Source organism: Halichoerus grypus, chromosome 7 (assembly GCF_964656455.1).
Source record: "Halichoerus grypus chromosome 7, mHalGry1.hap1.1, whole genome shotgun sequence".
In the NCBI taxonomy this organism is placed as follows: Eukaryota; Metazoa; Chordata; class Mammalia; order Carnivora; family Phocidae; genus Halichoerus; species Halichoerus grypus.
This window is the reverse complement of record NC_135718.1, coordinates 63,586,054-63,608,926: the sequence shown is the minus strand read 5'-3', so window position 1 is coordinate 63,608,926 and position 22,873 is coordinate 63,586,054. Positions and strand designations below refer to the sequence as shown.

The 22,873-nt window shown below is 37.2% G+C and overlaps 1 protein-coding gene and 1 non-coding gene across 4 annotated transcripts; one reads left to right on the top strand and one right to left on the bottom strand.

Annotated features, from left to right (window-relative positions):
• Positions 1–4,804: 4,804 nt before the first annotated feature.
• LOC118530489 (U6 spliceosomal RNA) lies at positions 4,805–4,909 on the bottom strand. Its single transcript, XR_004914686.1, has one exon. It is a non-coding gene; the product is annotated as a U6 spliceosomal RNA (small nuclear RNA).
• Positions 4,910–5,664: 755 nt separating this feature from the next.
• CDK1 (cyclin dependent kinase 1) lies at positions 5,665–21,212 on the top strand. 3 transcript variants are annotated; one of them, XM_036083964.2, is made up of 8 exons: positions 5,665–5,782; positions 7,745–7,806; positions 12,950–13,106; positions 13,983–14,106; positions 16,585–16,755; positions 17,991–18,154; positions 18,480–18,621; positions 20,716–21,212. In XM_036083964.2, the coding sequence occupies exons 2-8, from the start codon at positions 7,770–7,772 to the stop codon at positions 20,812–20,814; spliced, it is 894 nt and encodes a 297-aa protein (XP_035939857.1). In that variant the 5' UTR covers positions 5,665–5,782; positions 7,745–7,769; the 3' UTR covers positions 20,815–21,212. The 3 variants fall into 3 exon arrangements, with proteins under 3 accessions (XP_035939857.1, XP_035939858.1, XP_035939856.1); XM_036083965.2 differs by lacking the exon at positions 5,665–5,782 and adding an exon at positions 5,793–5,893; XM_036083963.2 differs by lacking the exon at positions 5,665–5,782 and adding an exon at positions 5,793–5,907.
• Positions 21,213–22,873: the final 1,661 nt, after the last annotated feature.

Here is a 22,873-nt window from a genome sequence, read left to right as displayed (position 1 = left end):
CTAAAACAATAATCCTGATCATCTCAACAGCCCCACTCAGTTCTCCTGGCTCCAATTATGTTTAAAATTGTTTGCAGTTTAACAGTTAGACTCACCATGAATCTCATGAAGCTTAAGTGTCAGGATCCTGCCTTAGCACAGGCCCCTTCCAGGGCTCTGAGACAGGTGTTCACATAATCATAGATTTTTGAAAAATGCATAATATAAGGTAGGTTAGCCACAGGTCTTTAAGGCTGTTGTTTCTTTCCAGTTCAACTCCCCACTAGTCGCCATTTCCCCACCTGCCCAGTGGTACTGGCGGGACCAGAACATTGTGGGGATTCAGCTCAGGGCAATTTGAGCTGAGGATACAGTTAGTTGAGGGTTAGCGGTATCTAGTTATTCATCCCCAGCGCTTCCAAGTCTTTGCCAGCAGTCCTAATATAGCAACAGCTTCTGGAAATACTCCATCTACCCATTCTGTGAATTCTCTTGGCATGTGGAAATAAAGGTATAGGGTCAGAGATCTTATCTGAACTGGAAGTAAGTGGGTCGTGGGTAATACAGGAGAAGCTAACCTGTGAGAAATTCTTCCAATTAGCAGATGCGTAAAATTATATCATTACCTCATCCAAACTGAACTTCTCTTGTGTCAGGAATGCACTTATTTTTTTTTTTTTTTTAAAGATTTTATTCATTTATTTGACAGAGAGAGACACAGCAAGAACAGGAACACAAGCAGGGGGAGTGGGAGAGGGAGAAGCAGGCTTCCTGCTGAGCAGGGAGCCCGATGTGGGGCTCGATCCCAGGACCCTGGGATCATGACTCTAGCCGAAGGCAGACGCCTAACGACTGAGCCACCCAGGCGCCCCAGGAATGTACTTATTAACACAGCATGAACAACTATAAATGCATCAGACAATTTTTGGAATCTGGAATCTTTAGAATGTAGGGCATAAGCTTAGAGCAGTCACAAAAACAGCTCATATGTGAAAGAAACTTGATAAATGTTTTTTCAAATTTAATAGAAATTCTAAAAATCTACATGATGTTATCAATAATGAGGTAAGAAGTCATAAAAACTTTTTTGAAATAATTAATCATAATAAGAAGCCAATTCGGATTAACCATGTTAAAGGAAAGACTGAATTATCTTTTTTCTCTTCATAGTAAATATTACAAAATTATGTTTCATATAAAGAGACAAAGATAAAGAATTTGCCAGCCAAAAGGATGAATAAGCATTTAAAATATGGATTCCAAAAATTGTTGCTCCCCAAAAATGTAGGACAAAAAGCATTATAAGGGATATGTCAGGCAATTGATAAAAATATAATTTTCTATGAATTTTGTGATTTTATGGCACTTTTCAACTTTTAAAATTTTGTAATTTTATAATTTCTTATTCTCAAAATATATTGCCTATCGCACTGAATCTAGCATTCTTTTTCTTTAAAAGGGTCCCCAAATGATAAATACTTCAGGCCTCCTGGAACCTACATCTACCTTTGTCCATCTGCGGCCACATGGATATTATATTGGTACCTCACAATCAACATGCCCAAATCAGCATTCCCCCCGCCCCACTCCCTGCACTCCCTCCCCACCATAAGTATCCCTCAGCCTCTCTCCAGAACTATAGTGGCATCCACCCATTGTCAAACACATACCCTAGTCATCCCTCATGACTCTTTCTCCTTCAGTCAACACACCCAATCCACCCCTCAGGTCTTATAGTTCTAGCTCCTCAAAATAGCTCATCATCATTTCCTCCTTTTCAAACTGACCACCACTGCCCTAGTTCAGCCCGTGTTGGGATAGATGCAGAGCCCTCCACTGGTCTCCTGGCTCTGATGCTACCTCATTGTCCCTCCTCAGATCTCTTCAGTGGCTTTTCCCTCCTAATCCCACATCTGACTTTGTCACCCCCTACTCACATTTTTTTTTTTCAATTCCATCCTCCATCTAGATCCTTTGGTGGGACCCTGAAAGGCCCTCCCAGGTATGGATATTGCCTAACTCCATAACATCATTTCTCTGATCCTTTCTCTAGCCCCCCAAACTCCATTTATGTTCCAGGAATACTGAATTAATTTCAGTCCATCAAACATGCCTTATTATTTCTTCTCAGTGGACCATAAATCTCTCTTCATGCATGTGTCTGCTTGGCAAACTCTTCATTCCTCAAGACTCAGTTTAGAACCTACCTCTGCTGTGAAGCCTTGCCTGACTCCTCTGCCCTCCACCACACTCACAACTACTCCTAGCAACCACCATGTTCTGCACAGAGCAGCCTTTACTTATTACACTGTAAGCATTTGCTCCCCACCTATATGGGATGACACCTATCTGATCACCTGTTGTCTTTGATCTTCATTGGTTGATGAATGAATTTCTCCTCCCTGCCCCATCCCTGGTTCCTGAATTTCCAGTGAAAGATTGAGATAAGTTGACACAGGTGGATTTAAAGTATGGATGCCAAAAGCTTACCTGTGATTTCTCTTTCTGTCTCTTTAGTTGGAGGAATGAGTGTGGGAACATGGAGGTTATATATGAAAAACTTTTATTACGGAATTGTTTGAACATTTTACAAAAAAACACATTACTTTTCTAATTACAAAAATGCCTAACTCAGGAACAGCCGTGATAGTTCCATGTTTTCAGCTGTGATGAAAAGATCTTGAAACTTCATGTCTTGCTTTTTTCAACCACTTTACTTTCTGAATTATGTAAAGGGAGATCAGTCTTCTCCTTTTGAGTAAGTTTTTCAGCAGCTTCTATGAATTTTATCCAGTAGCAAAAAAGAGGCTTTGGCCTCATCCATCCATCCATCCAACCATCCATCCATCCATCCATCCATTTTTAGGCAAGGTGATATATTCCCATGGTTCAAACTTCAAAAGATAAAACATTCTCCCTCCCCACCTCTGTGCCCCAGGCACTCCTCCTCCAGGCACATTGTTATTTGCTGCATCTCCTTCCAGGCTATTTTATGTATTTACAAGCAAATGTTTCTTAACATTTTTATCTGAAAAAAATACTTGTTTTAGTCAGCTTGGACTGTCATAACATAAACTGGGTGGCTTATACATCAAAAATGTATTTCCTCACAGTTCTGGAGGCCCGAAGTCTGAGACCAAGGTGCCCACATGGTGGGTTCTGGTGAGGCTTCAGGGCTTATAGAAGGCGCCTCCCTGCTGTGTCCTCACAAGGAGGAGAGAGAGTGACCCAGTTCTCTGGTTTCTCTTCTAATAAGAGCACTAATCCCATAGTGAGGACTTCACCCTCATGATCTCCTTTAAACCAAATTATCTCCCAAAGGACCCATCTCTAAATACTATCACTGTGAGGGGTGGGGCTTCAATATAGGAATTTGAGGTGGAGGGAGACATAATTCAGTCCACAGCAATATTGGTTTCTTTTTTTTTTTTTTTAATTCTTTTTTTTTTTTTTTAAGATTTTATTTATTTATTTGACAGAGAGAGAGCCAGCGAGAGAGGGAACACAAGCAAGGGGAGTGTGAGAGGGAGAAGCAGGCTTACTGCCGAGCAGGGAGCCCCATGCGGGGCTCGATCCCAGGACCCTGGGATCATGACCTGAGCTGAAGGCAGACGCTTAACGACTGAGCCACCCAGGCGCCCCAATATTGGTTTCTAAAAACAAAACAAAACAAGCTTATATGCAGTGCCAGCTGCTCTTTTTTTTTCTTAAATGGAGCTTACCAAAATATAAATACGACATTTTTTGTAGCACATCGCTTTCCACCCTCTCCTCTTCCGTTGTTTTTTCATAGCACTTAGAGAATAGTTCTAAAATAGTTCTGCACCTCTCCTGTGCAACCCCTTAGGACAGTATTCAAGGCTCTTTAAGATTCTCATTCCAAACTCTCTTCCCTGCTTAACACTGGGGGACACCCTGCACCCTCCAATGGCAGCGCACCTGCAGATGGCATGCACCCTCCAATGGCGGCACCCTGAATGCCCTGGGCAGACTTTAAGTGCTTACCTCATGGAATTTCCTCTGTTTGGAAGCTCCACCCCACAATTCTTTCTCCAATGTCTGTTCGAATTAGTAATTTGCCCCTCTATGTTCTCATTTCACTTTATAGCATAATTTACAGTGTAAATGCCAGAATAAAATTCTAAGTAATCATGTGTTCTCCCACCTCCAACACTTACAGCAGGAATTGTATCTGATTAATTTTGTGTCTATAAAGTACTTTAGAGACACTAAATTCAAGTTGGCCCGAAGAATTAATAAACTGTATTTGCGAAGACGATAGCACGAATTTACAATAACCCCTGAAAGTTTAAAAACAAAGGTAACTGAGTTAAATTGAAAAATCTAGCATCACAGCTGTGGAAGCTTGTGGTCTTCTGTATGTTGAATGTAGAATGGATATAATGAATTACTAGCTGTTTTTAGATGCTATAAAATGAACGCCTCGCTGAGGCATACCAGAGATGAATATATATATATGCACTCATTAAAATCAGTACCCTGAACTGGCAGTGAACAGTCTTCTTCCCTAGAGCACTTCTCTGGGGTAGTCAGTTTTCATTTAAAATGTGAATTTGGGATTTTAAAAGGAAATTTTAAAAGTTCTTAGGTTCAGGCAGAGATTTCAGAACCCCCTACTTCCGATGTGAATCCCAAATATTCTCTGTCACCTAGGAGCATAAAATTGTTAAGGCCATGCGTTCATACCACAAATAGTGCCAGATGACAAATGCTGCTCCCTGTGTAAAAGGGTACTAAACACTTAAATGCATGTGATATACTAGCTCCCTTCTTTATCCTAATCTGGGTCTTTTTTTTTTTTTTTTTTTTAATGGAACACTTCACCAATTTGTGTCATCCTTGGGCAGGGACCAGGCTAATCTTCTCTGTATAGTTCCAGTTTTACCAACTGTGCTGCCCAAGCGAGCACCTAATCTGGGCCTTTTAATAGTATTTTGTAGAGTTCATGGTAATCAGTCTTTGTCCTACATCCCATTAAGGGTGGTGCAAAGAGAAGCCCTTATTAGGGGACTCTTCTTATCATTTCTATTTTACTCTTATTTTCTTAAAAACTTAAATAATGATGTTCAAGCACAGACATCTCTCTTAAGGTTATGGTGGAGGGCAATGAGAGAGAGAGTTTTTGATACTCTTATTATTTAAAGAATAATTTAGATCCCTTTTTTTTTCCTCTCCTGGAATTGTGAATTTTGTGTTTTAAAAAACAACTAAAATTCTGATGTGAAATATTTTAAAATTTAAAAATGTGAAATTTTGTTTTTAATTTTTAAATAAGAAGAATTTTTAAATAAATAGAATTTTAAACAAAAAGTTTAAAAAGTAAGGTAAAAACAAAGTATATGTATGTGTGTGTGAAATGTGCTCCTTTGGCCCAGCCGGAAAATCATCCACTTAGAAAAACATAAATATACAGTAGCTTTAAGTATTAGAAGTGAAAATAATGGAATCTGAATGTAAATGTAGTATCAGTGTTGTGATGAGATATTTGAGTGCAGTAAGTTTTAATTGTGTCAATACTGGAAGGGAAAAACCCGACCCATGGCGAACAGTAGATTTCCGACGACCAGAAACAGTAGGACGACGCTCTCCTGCGATGAAAGAAAGCGCCTGCGCTCAGACTCAGTTGGCGCCCGCCCTCTTGCTTTTTCTCCAGCCGCCGTTTCCACTCTCTTTCGCGCTTTAGCCACCCGGGAAGCCCAGCCCCAAGCGTCGCTGGGCTCCGATTGGCTCCTTTGAAAGTCTACGGACTACCTGATTGGTGGGCCCCGGACCCTTTAGCGCGGTGAGTTTGAAACAGCTCGCACTTAGCTGCAAAGCTGGCTCTTGGAAGTTGAGGCAAGAGCGACGCCGACGTGGTAGCCGCCGCCGCTTTCGTCGCGGGATAATAAGCCGGGTAGAGTTGCTGAGGTCAGGGTCATGCCTACGGGGCGTCCACTCGGCGGGGGCCGGCTCGGAGACCCCGGAGAAGGAGTATTGAGGAACCGGGTGGTATTAGGAGGCCGGACTGGGCAGCAGGGGTCTGCGCGGGGCCGGGCCTCTGGAAGCTAGGCCGCGCCTTCACTCGGGCCCCGGGGGCCTGGGCGTGTGAGCGACGCCGGGGCCCGGCTTTCCAGGAAGGCTCGCGGGAGCCCAGACCCGGCGGGCATACCGCGGGGAGGGCAGGGGCTGCCCTGGCCTCGGAGTTGCAGTCTGGGGTCGCGGTGGGCAGTTCTCGCGAAGAGGCCGCCGACCTGGCTGAGGAGATTTTCGGGTCCTGCGTGAAGCCAAACCCTTGCACTGGTTCGACGACGCGGATTTCCAGGCTCCGTCCTAGGCCCTGCGGTTCCGGCCGGTCCCGCGTGCGCTCTGCTCTAGCCTCCGGGGGTGGAAAGCCAGACCGCACCTGGGTCAGGTACCCACGCCGGTTCCCAAAGCCAGGCCGTCCCGGAACACCGATCGGATGAACTGACTTGTGGGCCTTCTCGGACTTCCCTCCGTGCCCAAGGCCCTTGTGCTCCCAGAGCTTTTAAGAACACCTGGCCAAGGATAGAACCAGAGGGAATTTGGATTTTTTCGTTTTTATTTTATGCTTGGTGACTGTTATATACTATGCAAGGTGGAAAGCTAAGAAATGCCGAGAGATACGTATATGTGTGTTTTAGTATCCCTTAATTTTTGTTTAATACTAGGGTTACCAATGTGCACGTCTTGCTTCCTTTAAAGACCTGGAGGTCTCTACATAGGAGATGAAGCTGTTGGTGTTTTACATACTGCTGCTAGTAGTACAGAGCCTCAGAAGGCATTCAGAAGGCATTTTAAAGCTTCATCCTTTATATTAAATTGTTAGAACAGGAAAATGGAGAGAGGGTAATGAAACCCAGCTTTGAAATTTATTGTTCAAAGTGAGCCCAACAATTTTATTGTTCTTTAGGCATAGTAAATCTGGATATTGTAGAAAAAGGTGATTATCCTAATTATTGCCGTTTTGTAAAATTAAAATAAAAAATATTTAAGATTGGCACTCATGGCCAGTGTAGTGCAATTTTGTTCATTTAAAAAGATTTGTCTCTACTTCTGGAATGATTTTGAAGATGACTGTGAGAAATAGAACTTAAGTGTCAATTACTCAGTGACCTTCATATATGATTTTAGTGATGAGTGTGTTAGAAAATCAGAGTAATTATGCTTGGGCTTCTGAAGATGTTTCAATGGCAAACTTCTCAGCTGAGGAAGTCTTGAATGTCTCCTTGTCAGCATTTCAACTGACATTTGAGCAATCTTGCTAATGGGTGAGCAGTGTGGCCACATTAGCTCTCTGTTTGTGTCTTTAAGTATTTTTCCTTTTGAATTTTCAAAAAAAATGTAAAGTACAAATTGAGTCAAATAACATTATTTGTGGAAGTGTTGGGTATAACATTGGTGCTCCTTAGAAGTGTTACATAAAGAAAACATACTTCTGGTTTTTGTTTGGAAGGGATAGATAAGTTGATAGCTGAATTTGAGGGTTAATTTGACTGGAAGAAGCTAAATATTACGCTGGTTAAGATATACAAATCTAGTGTTTTAAGAGCTAACAAAGATGGAAAAATCTTATTGCAGAAGTCCTTTCCTTTGTAAGTGTTGTTTTAACATAACTAATATTTATGGAAAATTAATACTGCACTAGACACTGGAAAATGCTTTACATGTTGTATCTCATTAAAAACTTAAAACCACCTTTTGAGTTAGTGGCATGAGATCAAATCAGCTTTTCCTCTCATTTTAGGATCTACCAAATCTGCTGATTAACTATGGAAGATTATACCAAAATAGAGAAAATTGGAGAAGGTGAGTGGTTTTAATAATAAAGTTTTTAAAAAATGATTTAGTAATGCTATAAATCTGGGACATGAAAACATGTAAATATTTATTAAAATCCAATCTTTAAGGTATCCTGTGCTAATGTGCATTAATTATATGTTCTTTACATGGTAACTTGTAAAATGTTCAGATTTTAAGAAAATTGAAATTATTCTGATATGATTCCCTGTCTACCCTCTCCATCCCCCTAATAGTCTTACATTTTAAAATACTAAACACTTAAAACAATATTTGTATTTTGAGAAGACTATTGATACCTTGTATGTGTGTTGGTGGGGAGAGGTTAGGGCAGTAGAATTATGTTAAGTTTAATACTGTACTTTTAGTCTCATACAATTATTTTTAAGATCAGTATTTTTACCTAAACTTTGTAAATTAGTACAATAGACTATTAAACCAATTTAAATAAATTTTCTATTTAGTTTCCTTAGATTTAAATGACCTGTTACGTGTACATGTTTAAGCAAATCTAAAACAAATAACTCTTGTATATAATCATTCATTTCCTTTCTGTAGTACTTAAAGTTTTTAAAGAATGTTTATGTGGCATAAATGGAAGAGTAAAAATATCCCTTTGCCTTTTTTTTCCAACAGAATATCTAAGTTTCTATTAAGTTGGTATTTACATTCTACACTCTAGGAACAAATGGTACAACTTGTACAAAGTAATTTGCTATTAGAGTCCAGTTTAGATAGGTTCTGTTTGAGGAACATTTCCAACTAGTATATTTTTAGCGTGTTCCAAAACCGTATTTGTATAAGGAATACTACTAAAAATCCAGGGGCGGAGTACTGGAAAGAATTTAGTGAGATAGTAATGATAAGTTTAGGTGGTGATTGGTTTAGAGATCTATTCTTTTTCTTAACTTACAAATATTATATGATATTTTTAAAAATCACTTAAATACTTTGTAATACCCGCTCAACTAAGCTAATTTTGTTTCTGAGTTGAAAATAAGAAAATATCTACTGTCTTCTGCTTTGAGTTTTTCTTAATCCCCAGAGAATTAAATGAGTGCTGATTTTTAGTTTGGAACAAAAAGTTATTCTTAAAGTGTAAGTGTGTTTTTCTTTAAAACTCTGGAACTCCTAACATGCAGGAGACTACAGATTTGACTCTTGGGAAGAGGTACTCTAATTGAAATACAAGCAGTAAAGAGTATAATTGCAAATGTAGTCTTATTTCCTGGAGTTAAAAGATTCCATTCTACTACATGACGTCCTCATATTCCCAATTCACTGACCCCTGGGCTTTTGGCAATGGCTGTTCTTTCACCTTGAAAACCACTCTCTGCTGCCTTCACTTTCATCTCATTGTTCTAGTCCAAGTGCATTTTGTAGTTCCCTTTTTGTTATCCTTAATATCCTTTTTCCTTACTACATTGTAAGTAAGCTTTATGAAGTTTGGGATTTTGTCTTGTTCATAAGTGTTTGAACAGGGCTTGGCAGTAGTGTCTAGCACTATTGGAGATATTAAAATATTTGATAATAACATTATCTATTTTCCTTTGTGTGTTTTCCTCTGTTTCTTTTTCTGGTTTGTATTGTCTTGACTACTCCAGTGCCTGGCTGTTTTGGATTTTGTGGTGGACACGCTTTTGCAAAAATAAATTGTATGAATAATTTAAGGCCTAGATGATACCTTTCACACAGTATTTTCTTTTGGTTTGCCAGATACCTGGTCAAATTCTACTAGCATTAGAGTAACAATTTGAAAAGTTAAATTTCTTTCCCTCAACTTTATTTTATTTCCAAACATAGAGAAGTTGAAAGATAAATTCAATGAACCTGTAATACCTTTTACCAAGATGTTAATTTTGTCACATTTACTTTATTATCTGTGTGTGTTTTTAGCATTTTGTTTTTCTTTTGACCCATGTAAAGTAAGTTGTAGAGATGTGCTTTACTACTAAATACTTCTGTATGTATCTTCTGAAGAACTAGCCAATGTCATGCATTTCATTTGGTGGCTAATGTCTCCTTAATCTTTTTCTAATTTAGAATAGTCATCCTGACTTTTCCACCTTGACACTTGAGTTTTTTGACAACTTGATTCATTTCTTAAATACATCTAGACTTTTCTTGTTTTAGTTATTACAAAGGTGTTCTCTGGTTTCTTCTGAATTACAAAGATCTGAGTGTTGTCACATTCTGTTATAAGAAAACGTCTTTTTGGATCATAGAGAGTAGCTATATCCATGATGTGGGACCTAACTTGGCCTTTATTCACTCAATAAACATTTGATTAAAGTTTTTGTGCTTACCATTTAGAGTCTCCAGAACCTGACCATAACTAACATTATTTTTTTAATTTAATAATGTGTAGTTCAGGGTGGTTGGGTGGCTCATTTGGTTAAGCATCTGCTTTTGGCTCAGGTCACGATCCCAGGGTCCTGGGATCATGAGCCCCACATCTGGCTTCCTGCTCAGCAGGGAGCCTGCTTCTCCCTCTCCCTCTGCCTGCCGCTTCCCCTGCTTGTGCTCTCTCTGTCAAATAAATAAAATCTTTTTTAAAAATATAATAATGTGTAGTTCATTTCAGAGTATATATTATGCATTTCATAAATAATTTTTGGTGCTTAACCAGCAGAATCATTCTGCTTTGTTTAACTAGAGCTCTGTACTAGTAGTTATAAGAGTGGTAATGGTTCATAGAGTCAGAAGAGAGACATAGAGCATTGTGATGTCTAAAATTGAATAAATACTAAGGGTTAGATATAAGTTAGTTAATTGTTATGAGTAAATCTTAGGCCCAGATGAGATTGTACAGGAGAGAGAGAAATAGTAGGGGAAAAAATTAGTTCTGAATTTACCATTAACTGCTTATTATGCAATTGACGAATCTTGAATTTGCTTTAACAGTGTGCCAGGTAATTGTGCTACTGACTTACCTACTTTTGTGTTTTTTGATGCAAGAATAATTTATATCCAAAAAATGGACAGACTTTAATTGAACAGAAGGTTATTTTTAAGGATGGTTGTGAAGATCAATAAAATCAGGGTTTTTTTTTTTTTTTTTTTAATTTTATTATGTTATGTTAGTCACCATAGAATACATCATTAGTTTTTGATGTGGTGATCCACGATCCATTGTTTTCGTATAACACCCAGTGCTCCATGCAGTACGTGCCCTCCTTAATACCCATCACCGGGCTAACCAATCCCCCCTCCCCTCTAAAACCCTGTTTGTTTCTCAGGTCCATAGTCTCTCATGGTTCATCTCTCCCTCCAATTACCCCCGCCCATTTTTCCCTTCCTTCTCCTAATGTCCTCCATGTTATTCCTTATGTTCCACAAATAAGTGAAACCATATGATAATTGACTTTCTCTGCTTGACTTATTTCACTTAGCATAATCTCAGGGTTTTTTAAATCTGGAATAACTTTGGTTATCCAAAAGTCACACTTAACCCAAATTTAGTCAAAATAATATAAAATTTTAGGCTCTTCGGTCAATTATGTCTTTAAAATCATACCAGTCTTTAGGAAGGCAGACAATTGTATAGAATTTCTCTGTTTAAAACAAAATTAGAACAAAGTTTATGTAACATCACCAAACCATCCTTAATATTCTAATTAAGCCAGGAGATAATTTGATAGTAGTTCTTAGCCTTTTTTGAAATATTGCTACCTTTGGAGAAACTGATAAAACTATAGATCTCCTTAGAAAAATGGACTCTAATCACTTTTGAAGTTAAACCGTTGTACAGAGAAATAGCAGGTTATTCAGAATTTTATGTAGTCAAGAAGTTCAAGATCTCCCTATATTTTCCAACCTGAATTTAAAATTTTTATTTATCTGTTTATTTAAGATTATATTTAGTTTTTAAGTAGGCTCCACACCCAACATGGGGCTTAACCTCACGACCCTGAGATCAAGGTCATGCTCTGCCTACTGAGCCAGCTAGGCACCCCTCCAACCACAGTTTTAAAAAGCACTTATCTCGGGGCACCTGGGTGGCTCAGTCGTTAAGCATCTGCCTTTGGCTTAGGTCATGATCCCAGGGTTCTGGGATCGAGCCCCGCATTGGGCTCCCTGCTCTACGGGAAGCCTGCTTCGCCCTCTCCCACTCCCCCTGCTTGTTCGTTCCTTCTCTCACTGTGTCTCTCTCTGTCAAATAAATAAAAATCTTAAAAAAAAAAAAAAAAAAGAAAAGGAGCACTTATATCTGGGACTAAATGTACCCTGTATATGAATTTTTTTAAATTTAAGATTTATGCATATTTATTTTTGGGGGGGGCAAGAGTGAGCATACAAGCAGAGGGCGGGTGGCAGGCAGAAGGAGAAGCAGGCTCCCCGCTGAGCAAGGAGCCCAATGCTGGACTTGATCCCAGGGTTCTGGGGTCATGACCTGAGCTGAAGACAGACCTAAACCGACTGAGTCACCCAGGCATCCCATTGTATATGAACTTTTTAAACTAGTTCATCTCCCTTAATACTGCCGCTTCTGTTCTCTGTATCCACCCTCCTCCTGCCCAAGATTTCTTATACTGACATTGTTGCTCATTATCTGAAGCTTATATATCAGAATCTGTGTTCTTGTTAACTTCCAAATGTGTGTGAGGCTTTCATACTATATAGTAGATATTTTGAACTTTATTAAATTTACTAAATTTGCTAAATATTTCCCAAATATTTAGTAAAATATTTTAGCTCCATTTTTTCTATTTGAAATGCATAAAACTCTCTACAGTTTTCTGAAAGTGTCACAGTGACTCCTATTAATAATTCCTCAGCCCAAATCATCTTCACCCTATATTTTATGCCTGCTTTATTGTTGGGTGGGATATTTGAAAGGAGATAAATCTCAATCGGCAAAGGATTCATTTTCTTTTCTTCTCTAAAATGTGCTGGGAAATTATTGGTAATTTAAATGTATGGGAAAATTGTGACAACTACATAAATTTTATTTCTAAACTATAGACATGATAGCTTGTGGTTAGCCTCAGTTTCTTTTTGGAAGTGATGAGGGTATAATTATGAGTAAGACACTTCCTATCTGGTCACAGTAGACATTTCTATCATGTGACACTTAATGGGATCAGTCATTTTTTAAAATCTTAGTTTGTGGAGGGTTTCATATAGTAGACATTTACTTTGTCTGTTTCAGGTACCTATGGAGTTGTGTATAAGGGTAGACACAAAACTACAGGTCAAGTGGTAGCCATGAAGAAAATCAGACTAGAAAGTGAAGAGGAAGGGGTTCCTAGTACTGCAATTCGGGAAATTTCTCTATTAAAAGAACTTCGTCATCCAAATATAGTCAGGTATGGTATATCTGAATTTAAACCATTTTCTGCATACTATTTCAAATGTGAATTTCAATGTGGAAATTTTTACATTTGCTTAATATCTGGTCTAACTTTGCTGAGCGGAATAGAACCCTACTATTTTTGTTCAGTGGGAATGCCAGGCATAGGAAGAATAGGCTTAAAGCAGGAACAGAGTTAGAGGAGCTTGGTAGTAAGAGATTTGTATTGGGGGCTGGAAAATCAAGGTAAACTGGCCAAGGGAGAAAAGGAAATCCTATTTCACAGACCTTTATCACCTATACCAATCTGAGCTCTGGTCCTTGAAGACCCCTTAGTCAGAGTCCTAAGACAGGTAGCTAGGTCAGATGAAAAAAAATTTTTTTCTTTAAGTATTTGGATTGGTGTTTGGGGATTTGTTTCCTAATAGTCCAAGTTAGGGTTTAATTGCATTTTTCTGGGGCTGGAAATAGTGAGCAACTGTTAAGGGTTCCTAGTAAATTTTAAAATTTATTTCTATAATTTACTTCATTGAAAAGACAAGCTCTGAGCAACAGTCAACCTAAAAATGTTCTAAATGTCTTTTTTTTTTTAAAGAAATGTTCTTTTGAAATATAAGTGATTTAATAGTTAGCACCTTCAGCATAATATGACTTAATTTTCATTTGCTGCCCTGAATGTCCTTTCTCAAATTCTAGTTTAGTACTAAAGGTTTTCACTACTAGGGAAGCTACCATCTTTTCTTTCCCCAAACTATGTATTTTTTGTTATAGAAAATTTCTTATAGTCTCACTTTCTGTGATAGCCATTGTTAAATTTATGGAAGTTTTATTTTGTGAGAGGTCAAAAGTGTTTGGTAGATTTTTTTTTCCACATGATTATTTTATTCTCTAGTCTTCAAGATGTGCTTATGCAAGATGCCAGGTTATATCTCATCTTTGAATTCCTTTCCATGGATCTCAAGAAATACTTAGATTCCATCCCTCCTGGTCAGTTCATGGATTCTTCACTTGTTAAGGTAAGAAACTTATTTAATTTTATTAGTATTTATCCACTTACTAAATTTATTAGTATTTATCTTACTTAATTTTATTAGTATTTATCCTCTGAGTGTAAAGGGTCTACTCTAGAAGTTCTGTATTTTGGGGGAATATGCTTAGAAAAAATGTTAGTAGAAAGAGGAAGAAAAGAATATTTTTCTTCCACAGTGTATAGATTAAAGTTACCCTTTTTATTAGTAGATAGTGCTTCTAGTTATAAAGTGAAAAGCAGTGCCTGGGATAACATATAACCATTAAGTATGTATTCTGATGTTGGAAACTAGGATATTTTGGTCTTTATTTGGCAGTCAGCTGTGTGTAAAACAATGTAACAAGCTTGGTAGGGTAATGACAGCAAGTGGTTTTATTTTATTCTGGTTTTGAATGTTTTAATTTATTGTTGACATTATATTTCAGTTAAATTATAAATGTATAATTTTTTTTAAAAGCATTGTAGTCTATAAAGTAGATGTGTCTTTCCTTTAACTGTACCAATACCAAACCACTCCTCAGGGGTAGGTAGCCATTGTTAGTTTTTTAGTAGTCTTACAGATGCTTGTATGTCAACTTTGTATATACACATACACTGTTTTACAGAACGGTAAAACCCTTTTTCTGTGAGACATTCAGCATAGGTTGCCCATCTATCTAAATGTTTGATCTAATTATTTATTTTTAAAGATTTTATTTATTTATTTATTTGAGAGTGAGAACGAGCAGGGGGTAGGGGCAGAGGGAGAGGGAGAAGCAGACTCCTTGCTGAGCAGGGACCACCTCCCCCTCCCCCAAAGCAGGGCTCAATCCCAGGACCCTGAGATCATGACTTGAGCCCTGAGCCAAAGGCAGACGCTTAACTGACTGAGTCACCCAGGCACCCCTGATCTAATTATTTAAACCAATTCCATACTGATAGACATTGAAGTTGTATTCCAACTCGGTGATTTATGCTCTCATGAACCATGCCCCAGTGAATCCTTATGTTTATTTGTGGTCATTTGCAACTTTATAGAATAAATCCTATTTTTTTTTTTTTTAGATTTTATTTATTTGATAGAGTACCAGCGAGTGCACGAGAGTGGTGGGGAGGAGCAGAGGGAAAGGGACAAGCAGACTCCATGCTGTATGCGGAGCTGGACTTGGGGCTCAGTCTCACAACCCTGAGATCTTGACCTGAGCTGCAACCAAGAGTTGGATGCTTAACTGACTGAGCCACCCAGGTGCCCCTAGAATAAATTCTTATAGCTTTAATCAGTGAGTTGAAGATGTTCATTTACATTTAAAATCTTGATAATGCCAGTTGCCCTCTAAACAATGGTAGCACTTTACTCATCGTGGTGTGTGACAGTTATTTTTTTTAGCACCTACTTCTATCAATCTTGTAAATATGTTATCAGTCCATTATGTGAAAAAAGCATATTATCATTTGTATCTCATTTAATAATTTTTCATTTTTAGCTATTTATAAACAGCCTATACGTAATTCTTTTTTAAAAATATTATTTTAAGTAATCTCTACTCCCAATATGGGGCTCAGACTCAAGAGTCGCACTCTGTTCTGACTGGGCCAGCCAGACGCCCCAGTCAATTCAGTCTTTTTTTTTTTTGTTTTTCTAACAGTTGATTTTATGTATTTGTAATTTTGAACTTTATAAGTCAATACTATTACTATGTGTACTTTATATTTCTGTAATACCCATGTTGCTTCAAATGACAATTACATTGTCTGGCAACACCTGTCTTATACAATATTTTTCTCTGAACTAATAAATAGCATGTTATGATAATTATCTTTATTTAAATATATAATCATAATATCCTGTTTGTTATTTCTTTTGGAATCTATGACTAGTGTTTCCAAAGAAGAAATTAATACGTAATGATAAGAAATAGAAATGGACCAACCTTATTCAAAATAAAAAGAATTGCTATAAATATATAGACTAAAGTTTAAAAAACTGTCTGTGGGGCACCCCGGTGGCTCAGTGGTTAAGCATCTGCCTTCGGCTCCGGGTCCTGGGATTGAGCCCCGTGTCCAGCTCCCTGCTCAGTGGGGAGTTGGCTGCTCCTTCTCCGTCTGCCCCTCCCCCTCCACTTGTGCTCTGTCTCTCACTTTCTCTCTCTCTCAAGTAAATAAGTAAAATCTTTAAAATAAAAAACTGTACAGAACTTAAGAATTGGATACAAAAAATAGTAGAAGACTAAATGAGTTCATATGGATATGGATGTGTCCATAAGGAAAATATCTTTGTCTCAGGTATACAAACATGATACTGTATATCAGTGGGCTTCCCACCCCCAAATGCTGCTTGTTAGTCTCAAATGCCTGAAAGCTTTTGTGGTCGTTAAATTATTTCCCTGCATTATAATTTCTTATATCTTAGAAACAAACCCACCAAGATTATTTAGAAAATCATTATGTGGGACAGTTAAGTTTCTAACTAATTTCCTTCTTCCAGAGTTATTTGTACCAAATCCTACAAGGGATTGTGTTTTGCCACTCCAGAAGAGTTCTGCACAGAGACTTAAAACCTCAAAATCTATTGATTGATGACAAAGGAACAATTAAACTGGCTGATTTTGGCCTTGCCAGAGCTTTTGGAATACCTATTAGAGTATACACACATGAGGTATGTAGAATGTGTTTTTTGGTGCTTTTGAGTAATTGTGATTGCTGGTTTGTTTTCTGTATTTGTTCATTAAGTCAAACACTCAGTAAGAAAGATTTCCATCCTGCCAGCATGAATTTATTGCCTCTCAGCTCCAGACTCACTCTTCATTGCATGCTATGTGAAAATCTAACGGGGCCTTTAAATATTCTTTCTTTGCCCACAAGCGTGATGGCTGTAGCAGGTGTGGGGAGAGGCACTGCCGGAGGAAGGGGTTTTCCTTGCTACAGTTCTAAGAGTTATTCCTTATTAGTTAGTCTCTTTTTCTAACCCTCTTTTGTTTAATAATCCTAATTAGTAAACTTTCCCCAAGCAGATCACCGTGTAGTTTCTGTCTCCTGATTGGATCCTCTCTGGTACACAGTCAAATTGGTAAAAGAGAGGTTTTGTTGCTTATGGGTTACTGTTTCAGACATATTTAGAAACTACTGAATATAATCAAGTTTTGTCCATGTTCCACAGATGACTTGGCATTTCATTTGTTACTTCCAGAGGGAAAGGGAGTGTTGACTTCTATAGTAAAGGACTTCTAGAAGATGGTTTTCTGTGGCATTGTCTATCCCTGAGCCCAAAGACTATCTCCAAATCAGAACTTATAACATTGTTCATTTGGTTAGATGTATTGGCTTATTTTCATCATTTTTCCTATGGCTGTATAAAAAAGTAAAGATTATTTGGTTCCCATTGGCTTAAACAGTTGCTACTGACCTCATTAAGTTAGAGATGATATTTTTACCATCGTGATAAATTATAGATAGTAAAATAGTAGATCAGCTCTGACCACTAATAAACTTATTTGACTTGCTCATGTTTTTAGCATGTAAGCAGTGTATGTACGTGCATTGTACAGTGTCACACCCAAATCCATTATCAGTGGCTTTTTTTTTTTTTTTAAGTGAATGCTGTCTTGACTGTTTTGATTCTTGGACTTTAATGATTTGAAAAGCAAGAAAAGAGCTGGTATGCTTTTATCTGATGTTTGTTTTGTTTTTTTTTAACCCCCTCGTGAATAGAACTTACAAATGAAATATTTATCTTCCATTTACTATTTTGTGTATAGTTAGTTGACTTTCAAGCAATATTATCAGAGGCAACCATGGAACCTTTTAAAGGACAGTCCTACTGAAATGTAAAAGTGTATATTTAGTAATTTAATGCACTGCATTTATTCAGTGTAAAAATTTGCTTTGTAATAGGTGGTAACACTCTGGTATAGATCGCCAGAAGTATTGCTGGGGTCAGCTCGCTACTCGACTCCAGTTGACATTTGGAGTATAGGCACCATATTTGCAGAATTAGCAACCAAGAAACCACTTTTCCATGGGGATTCAGAAATCGATCAACTCTTCAGAATTTTCAGGTATTTTGTCTTTTTAAGAACTTTAAAATTTCAGGGGCGCCTGGGTGGCTCAGTTGGTTAATCAACTGCCTTTGGCTCAGGTCATGATCCTGGAGTCCCGGGATCAAGTCCCTCATTGGGCTCCCTGCTCAGCAGGGAGTCTGCTTCTCTCTCTGACCCTCCCCCCTCTCATGCTCTATCTTATTCTCTCTCTCAAATAAATAAATAAAATCTTAAAAGAACTTTAAAATTTCAAGTGAAATAATAATGAAGGCAACATGTATGTAATATTAAGATTATATTTATGCTTTAACTAATAATTTCTTGTTTTGCTATACCCTTTTAGAGCTTTGGGCACTCCCAATAATGAAGTGTGGCCAGAAGTGGAATCTTTACAGGACTATAAGAATACATTTCCCAAGTGGAAACCAGGAAGCCTGGCATCCCATGTTAAAAACTTGGATGAAAATGGCTTGGATCTGCTCTCGGTAAGGAGACCCTTTATACTGACTTCAGCATTTTTGATTCTGAATGTGCTCAATTCATTTCCTTTACCTGGGAAATAGAAAACCAACATATATTGAGCTAGGCACATAACTATTATGCCTGTTATGTTTATTGTATTACTAGCTCCATTTTAGATTCCAAGAAACACGAGTGGTTTTGAGAGGAGGTTTTAGCATTAGTTGTTGTTTGTTTGAGTTTTTAATCTGTTAGGTAGCTACAGATGCTCTGTGAAGGAGAGGCCAGGGTTAATATGCCTTAATTGTTTTTAAGTAGCTGGTTCGTAGTAGCCTTCCTTTCTAACTTTTTATCTCGGTGTTTACAACTTTTTAGTTTATCTGAGACATAGGTGTTTTCCTTATTGCTTGATATTTTTAGTTATTGAAGCCTTTTACTGCATGAACTCATGAATTTCTCACTTTGTGCCTCATTTGTATATCAGAAAGGTTAGTAGAAGGACTAACGTAGTTCTTAAAAATCTTTCCCCTTTACTACATTGTCATTCCCAAGTAATAGTTGTTTTCTTTAAAAGTAAGACAAAAAAATCTATTAGGATAAAATAAATTGTCCTAGGTAGGCCTTTAAGAAGGTAAGCTTTAAGAAAATTGTTTTAGAACAGTATTTAAATATTGAGCTTTTAGACAGAACTAATTTTTATGAATCTCAGCTAATGTAATGACAGAAGAAAATAAGGTTTGGGTAGGTTACTGAACAAAAAAAATATGTATATTGCTCTATTATCCTGTAAAGCTTCTAATTGGTCTTTGGGCTCCTTTCAGAATTTATAAATCATTATGCTACCAAATTCAGCTCAGATTTCCAAATTGCTTGCAGTGAAGTCCAAAGTCCTTTATCTGTCATTCAGATATTTTATATTATCAGTTGTTGATTTGACTTAGAAAGTGTTCCTTATCCTGGGCCCAATCTGTCTTTTTTAACGTCTGTAATTCTTGAACACAAAGAATTTCACTTCAGTCAATGAAACAAAAATCAAATACTGTAAATCATGGTTCCTTAGTCTAGCTGGTATTGACCTCTTGGACTGGATCATGTTTTGATACTAGGGGCTGTCCTGTACATTACAAGATATTTAACAGCATCCCAGTCCTCCATCCCATAGCTACCAGGGTCATATTCCTCTCACTTGTGACAACGCAAAATGTCTCCAGACATGTCAAATGTCCCCTGACAGGCAAAGTCTCACCCAGATGAGAACCACTGCTGTAAATCCTCAGACTTCATTTTAGATTTAAACTCCTTAGTTCTAAGAACTTGGGCAAGTTACTTAACCCTTGAGCCTCAGTGTCCTCATTGTAAAATGGGACCAGTACTTAGCTTTTGTGGTGAGGATTAAGTAACATCATATGTGCCAAGCACTTAATATAGTGCTTGTTACATGATAAGAGCTCAGAGGGTTACTAGATAGTAAAAGTATAGCTAGTCTGCTTATTGATTTGGTTTTCTTTAAGATTAATGTTTAAGATAAAATTTAAGATCAATATTAAACTTTATACAGTCTTTTCTGGTGATGTGTAAATTAAAACTTTAATACTAGATTGTCTGACTATAATTCATTTACTGACTCATTTTAACTATGTTTATAACACATTGTGCTCTGGTTTTGTTTTTATTTGGAACTTGCTGGAAGCTACATTAGAAACCACTATAGTTAATTGCCACCATTTCAACAATGTTATAAATAACTCAGATGGCCATTAATTCTCAAAGTAAATATAATTAACTAGATATCTTTCTTAAATTTATGTCCTGGTTTTAAAGCTATCTCTGAATGCTTGTGTCTTAAAGCATGATTTGTAGCAAAAAGAGGTTGTTGAGATATCTGTAATTTAAGGAATAAGTTATTCTAGAGCTAGAGGGTGAAGTATGGAGGATGAGGCATTTATGTGGTTTGGTATTGAACTAATGGAAATGTTCATTTAGTTGTTTTTTTTATTAAAATTATTAACTTATGGCTTATTGGTAGAGAAATGAAGGCTTTATGGAAAATTTTTTTATGGTTCATTTCTTAAATAAATAAAAACCTTTTTTGCTTTTTATCTCCCCCCCCACACCCCCAGAAAATGTTAGTCTATGATCCTGCCAAACGAATTTCTGGCAAAATGGCACTGAATCATCCATATTTTAATGATTTGGACAATCAGATTAAGAAGATGTAGCTTTCTGACAAAGAGTTTCCACGTATCAAGAACAGATAGTTATATTTTTACTGCTAACTTTGTCTGTTTTTGTTTTGTGTATTTTTCTTTTCTTTGTTGTAAACTTAAGCTGTACTTCATCTTCTGATTTCAAAAGTGTAACTTAAAAATGTAAATATTGTTCTATATGAATTTAAATATAATAATTCTGTATATGTTTATAGATCTCACTGTAACAACTTTGTTACCATAATAAAACTATAAATCTAGTTTTGATGTCAGGAATTGCAAAAATTTTGAGTTAATTTAAATCATCACAAACCTTAGAGTCTGGTTTTCCTGTAGTTGGAACCACTAAAATTTAGGAAAGTGTGCTAAGTTCAAAGTTCATAAAGCTTTGAAGTGTTTTGATACTCTGAGTGTTTGAATTTTGTCAGTTTCTTGCCAATTGGTAACTGTTCAACCTGCCTAAAGATGAGTTTTTTCTGCTGGTATTTCAATTTATGACCTAAATGTTTAAGCATTCAGAATGAGAAGACTATCCAGATTTGAGAAATGATGCTAAATTTATAGAGGTTTTCAGTAACTTATGAAACTAACATTAGAGCATGCCAAAGTTTTCTAAGTTTTACAGTCAGAGATGAAGGGCTGCTCACAGCAGGGAAGAACAGTTTAGATAATTTATGAACTAGCCTAATTTTAGGTAGGTTATGAAAGTTATTTGTCTAAGTGAATTCTTATGCCTTGGTCAGAGGTAATAACTAGAAAAAGGAGTTGCTCATCTTGGCTTTCAAGTCTGACTTAAAATCTATTTGCAAATTTTGACATAATTTTGCCTTTTAGCAGCCTTAGAAGGTTCTAATATACAAGTATTTAGCTAAAATCACTAGCTTTAGGAATTGTTAAATTAATAATGCTGTTTGTTGTGATTCCTGTCTATAAGGAGCCTAATTTAAATTATTTGTTATAGCCAAGAGAAATTTCTATAAGAAGTTTTAAACTTTTTCGTGTACATCTATCTGTTATCTAACTATAACCATCTATTTTTCTTCCCGGTTACCTAAGGCTGGAATGGGCATTCCTGTGTTATTGGTTGCATATGTAATGTGTGATCTACTTAATCTATATTGTCTTGGAATTTTTGCACTCTGTAGGAGAAAGTGTGGTTATTTTCTTTGGCAATGGGATTTGTAAGATGAGAGGTTTGGTGGCCTTGTTCTAGGTCCTTTGGTAGAAGCCAGCCTGCAATAAGAGAATGTAGAACCTAGAGATGGAAGTTGTTTGGGGTCACGTTGTAAAGAGTTACGATTTCATGGTGGGAATTTGGTAAATGAAAGGTCACACAAAAGATTTAATTGAGATCGTGAAATGACATACCTACAGACTTGAGTTTTCTTACCTATAAAGTGTTGAACTGGCTCTGTTTTTCAAATTGTGGATTGCAATCCTATAGTGGTTCAGGACCATTCTTAATCATGACCCTCCCCAGTGTAGACTAGAAACTCAGTGTATCTTCTATAATTATTTCTTGGTACTTTGGTTTCAGTGATGTATAGATACATGAGGGTTACAAGTGTTTGGGGCTTTGTGGATTTGGTAGAAGCAGCATGCAGCCTCACTGTGATTGCTCCATGAAAGTCAGTAAGTCGTCAATTTAGAACCGACTTTGGGGACCAGGGAAATGAGATGGTAGAACAGTGCGATCAACTGCTATAATGAGCATCCTACTTATTTGTGGAGTCCAACGAAAGTGTTTATGTCAGCTTCAGTGGCTGGGTGAAAAGCTACTGAATTGGGTCCTCCCTCATCTCATGCATATTTTTTAATTGGCTTGTGCTATGGTACTTCTGATTAATTTTAAAATGGAATGTGTCTCTGGGCCAGTAATTCTTAAATCTGTTGTACACTAGAAACACCTGAGACTAATTCTAGTCCTCCCATGAACAATTCTGAAGTTGAAAACTGGGAAATGTGTCCCAGAAACTATTTTTTTCAGAAGTTCCCCAAGCTGATTCTGATGCCAGTTATCAGTCGGTGGGGAGTTTAACGAATTTGGACCTACATCTAGTTTTAGTTGTCT

Bases quoted from the DNA above. Each gene is read 5' to 3' on its own strand.
- CDK1 (XM_036083964.2), top strand. From the start codon at position 7,770: ATGGAAGATTATACCAAAATAGAGAAAATTGGAGAAG. The intron at 13,107-13,982 runs GTATGGTATATC...TTTATTCTCTAG, and splicing joins CGTCATCCAAATATAGTCAG to TCTTCAAGATGTGCTTATGC. The intron at 14,107-16,584 runs GTAAGAAACTTA...TCCTTCTTCCAG, and splicing joins TGGATTCTTCACTTGTTAAG to AGTTATTTGTACCAAATCCT.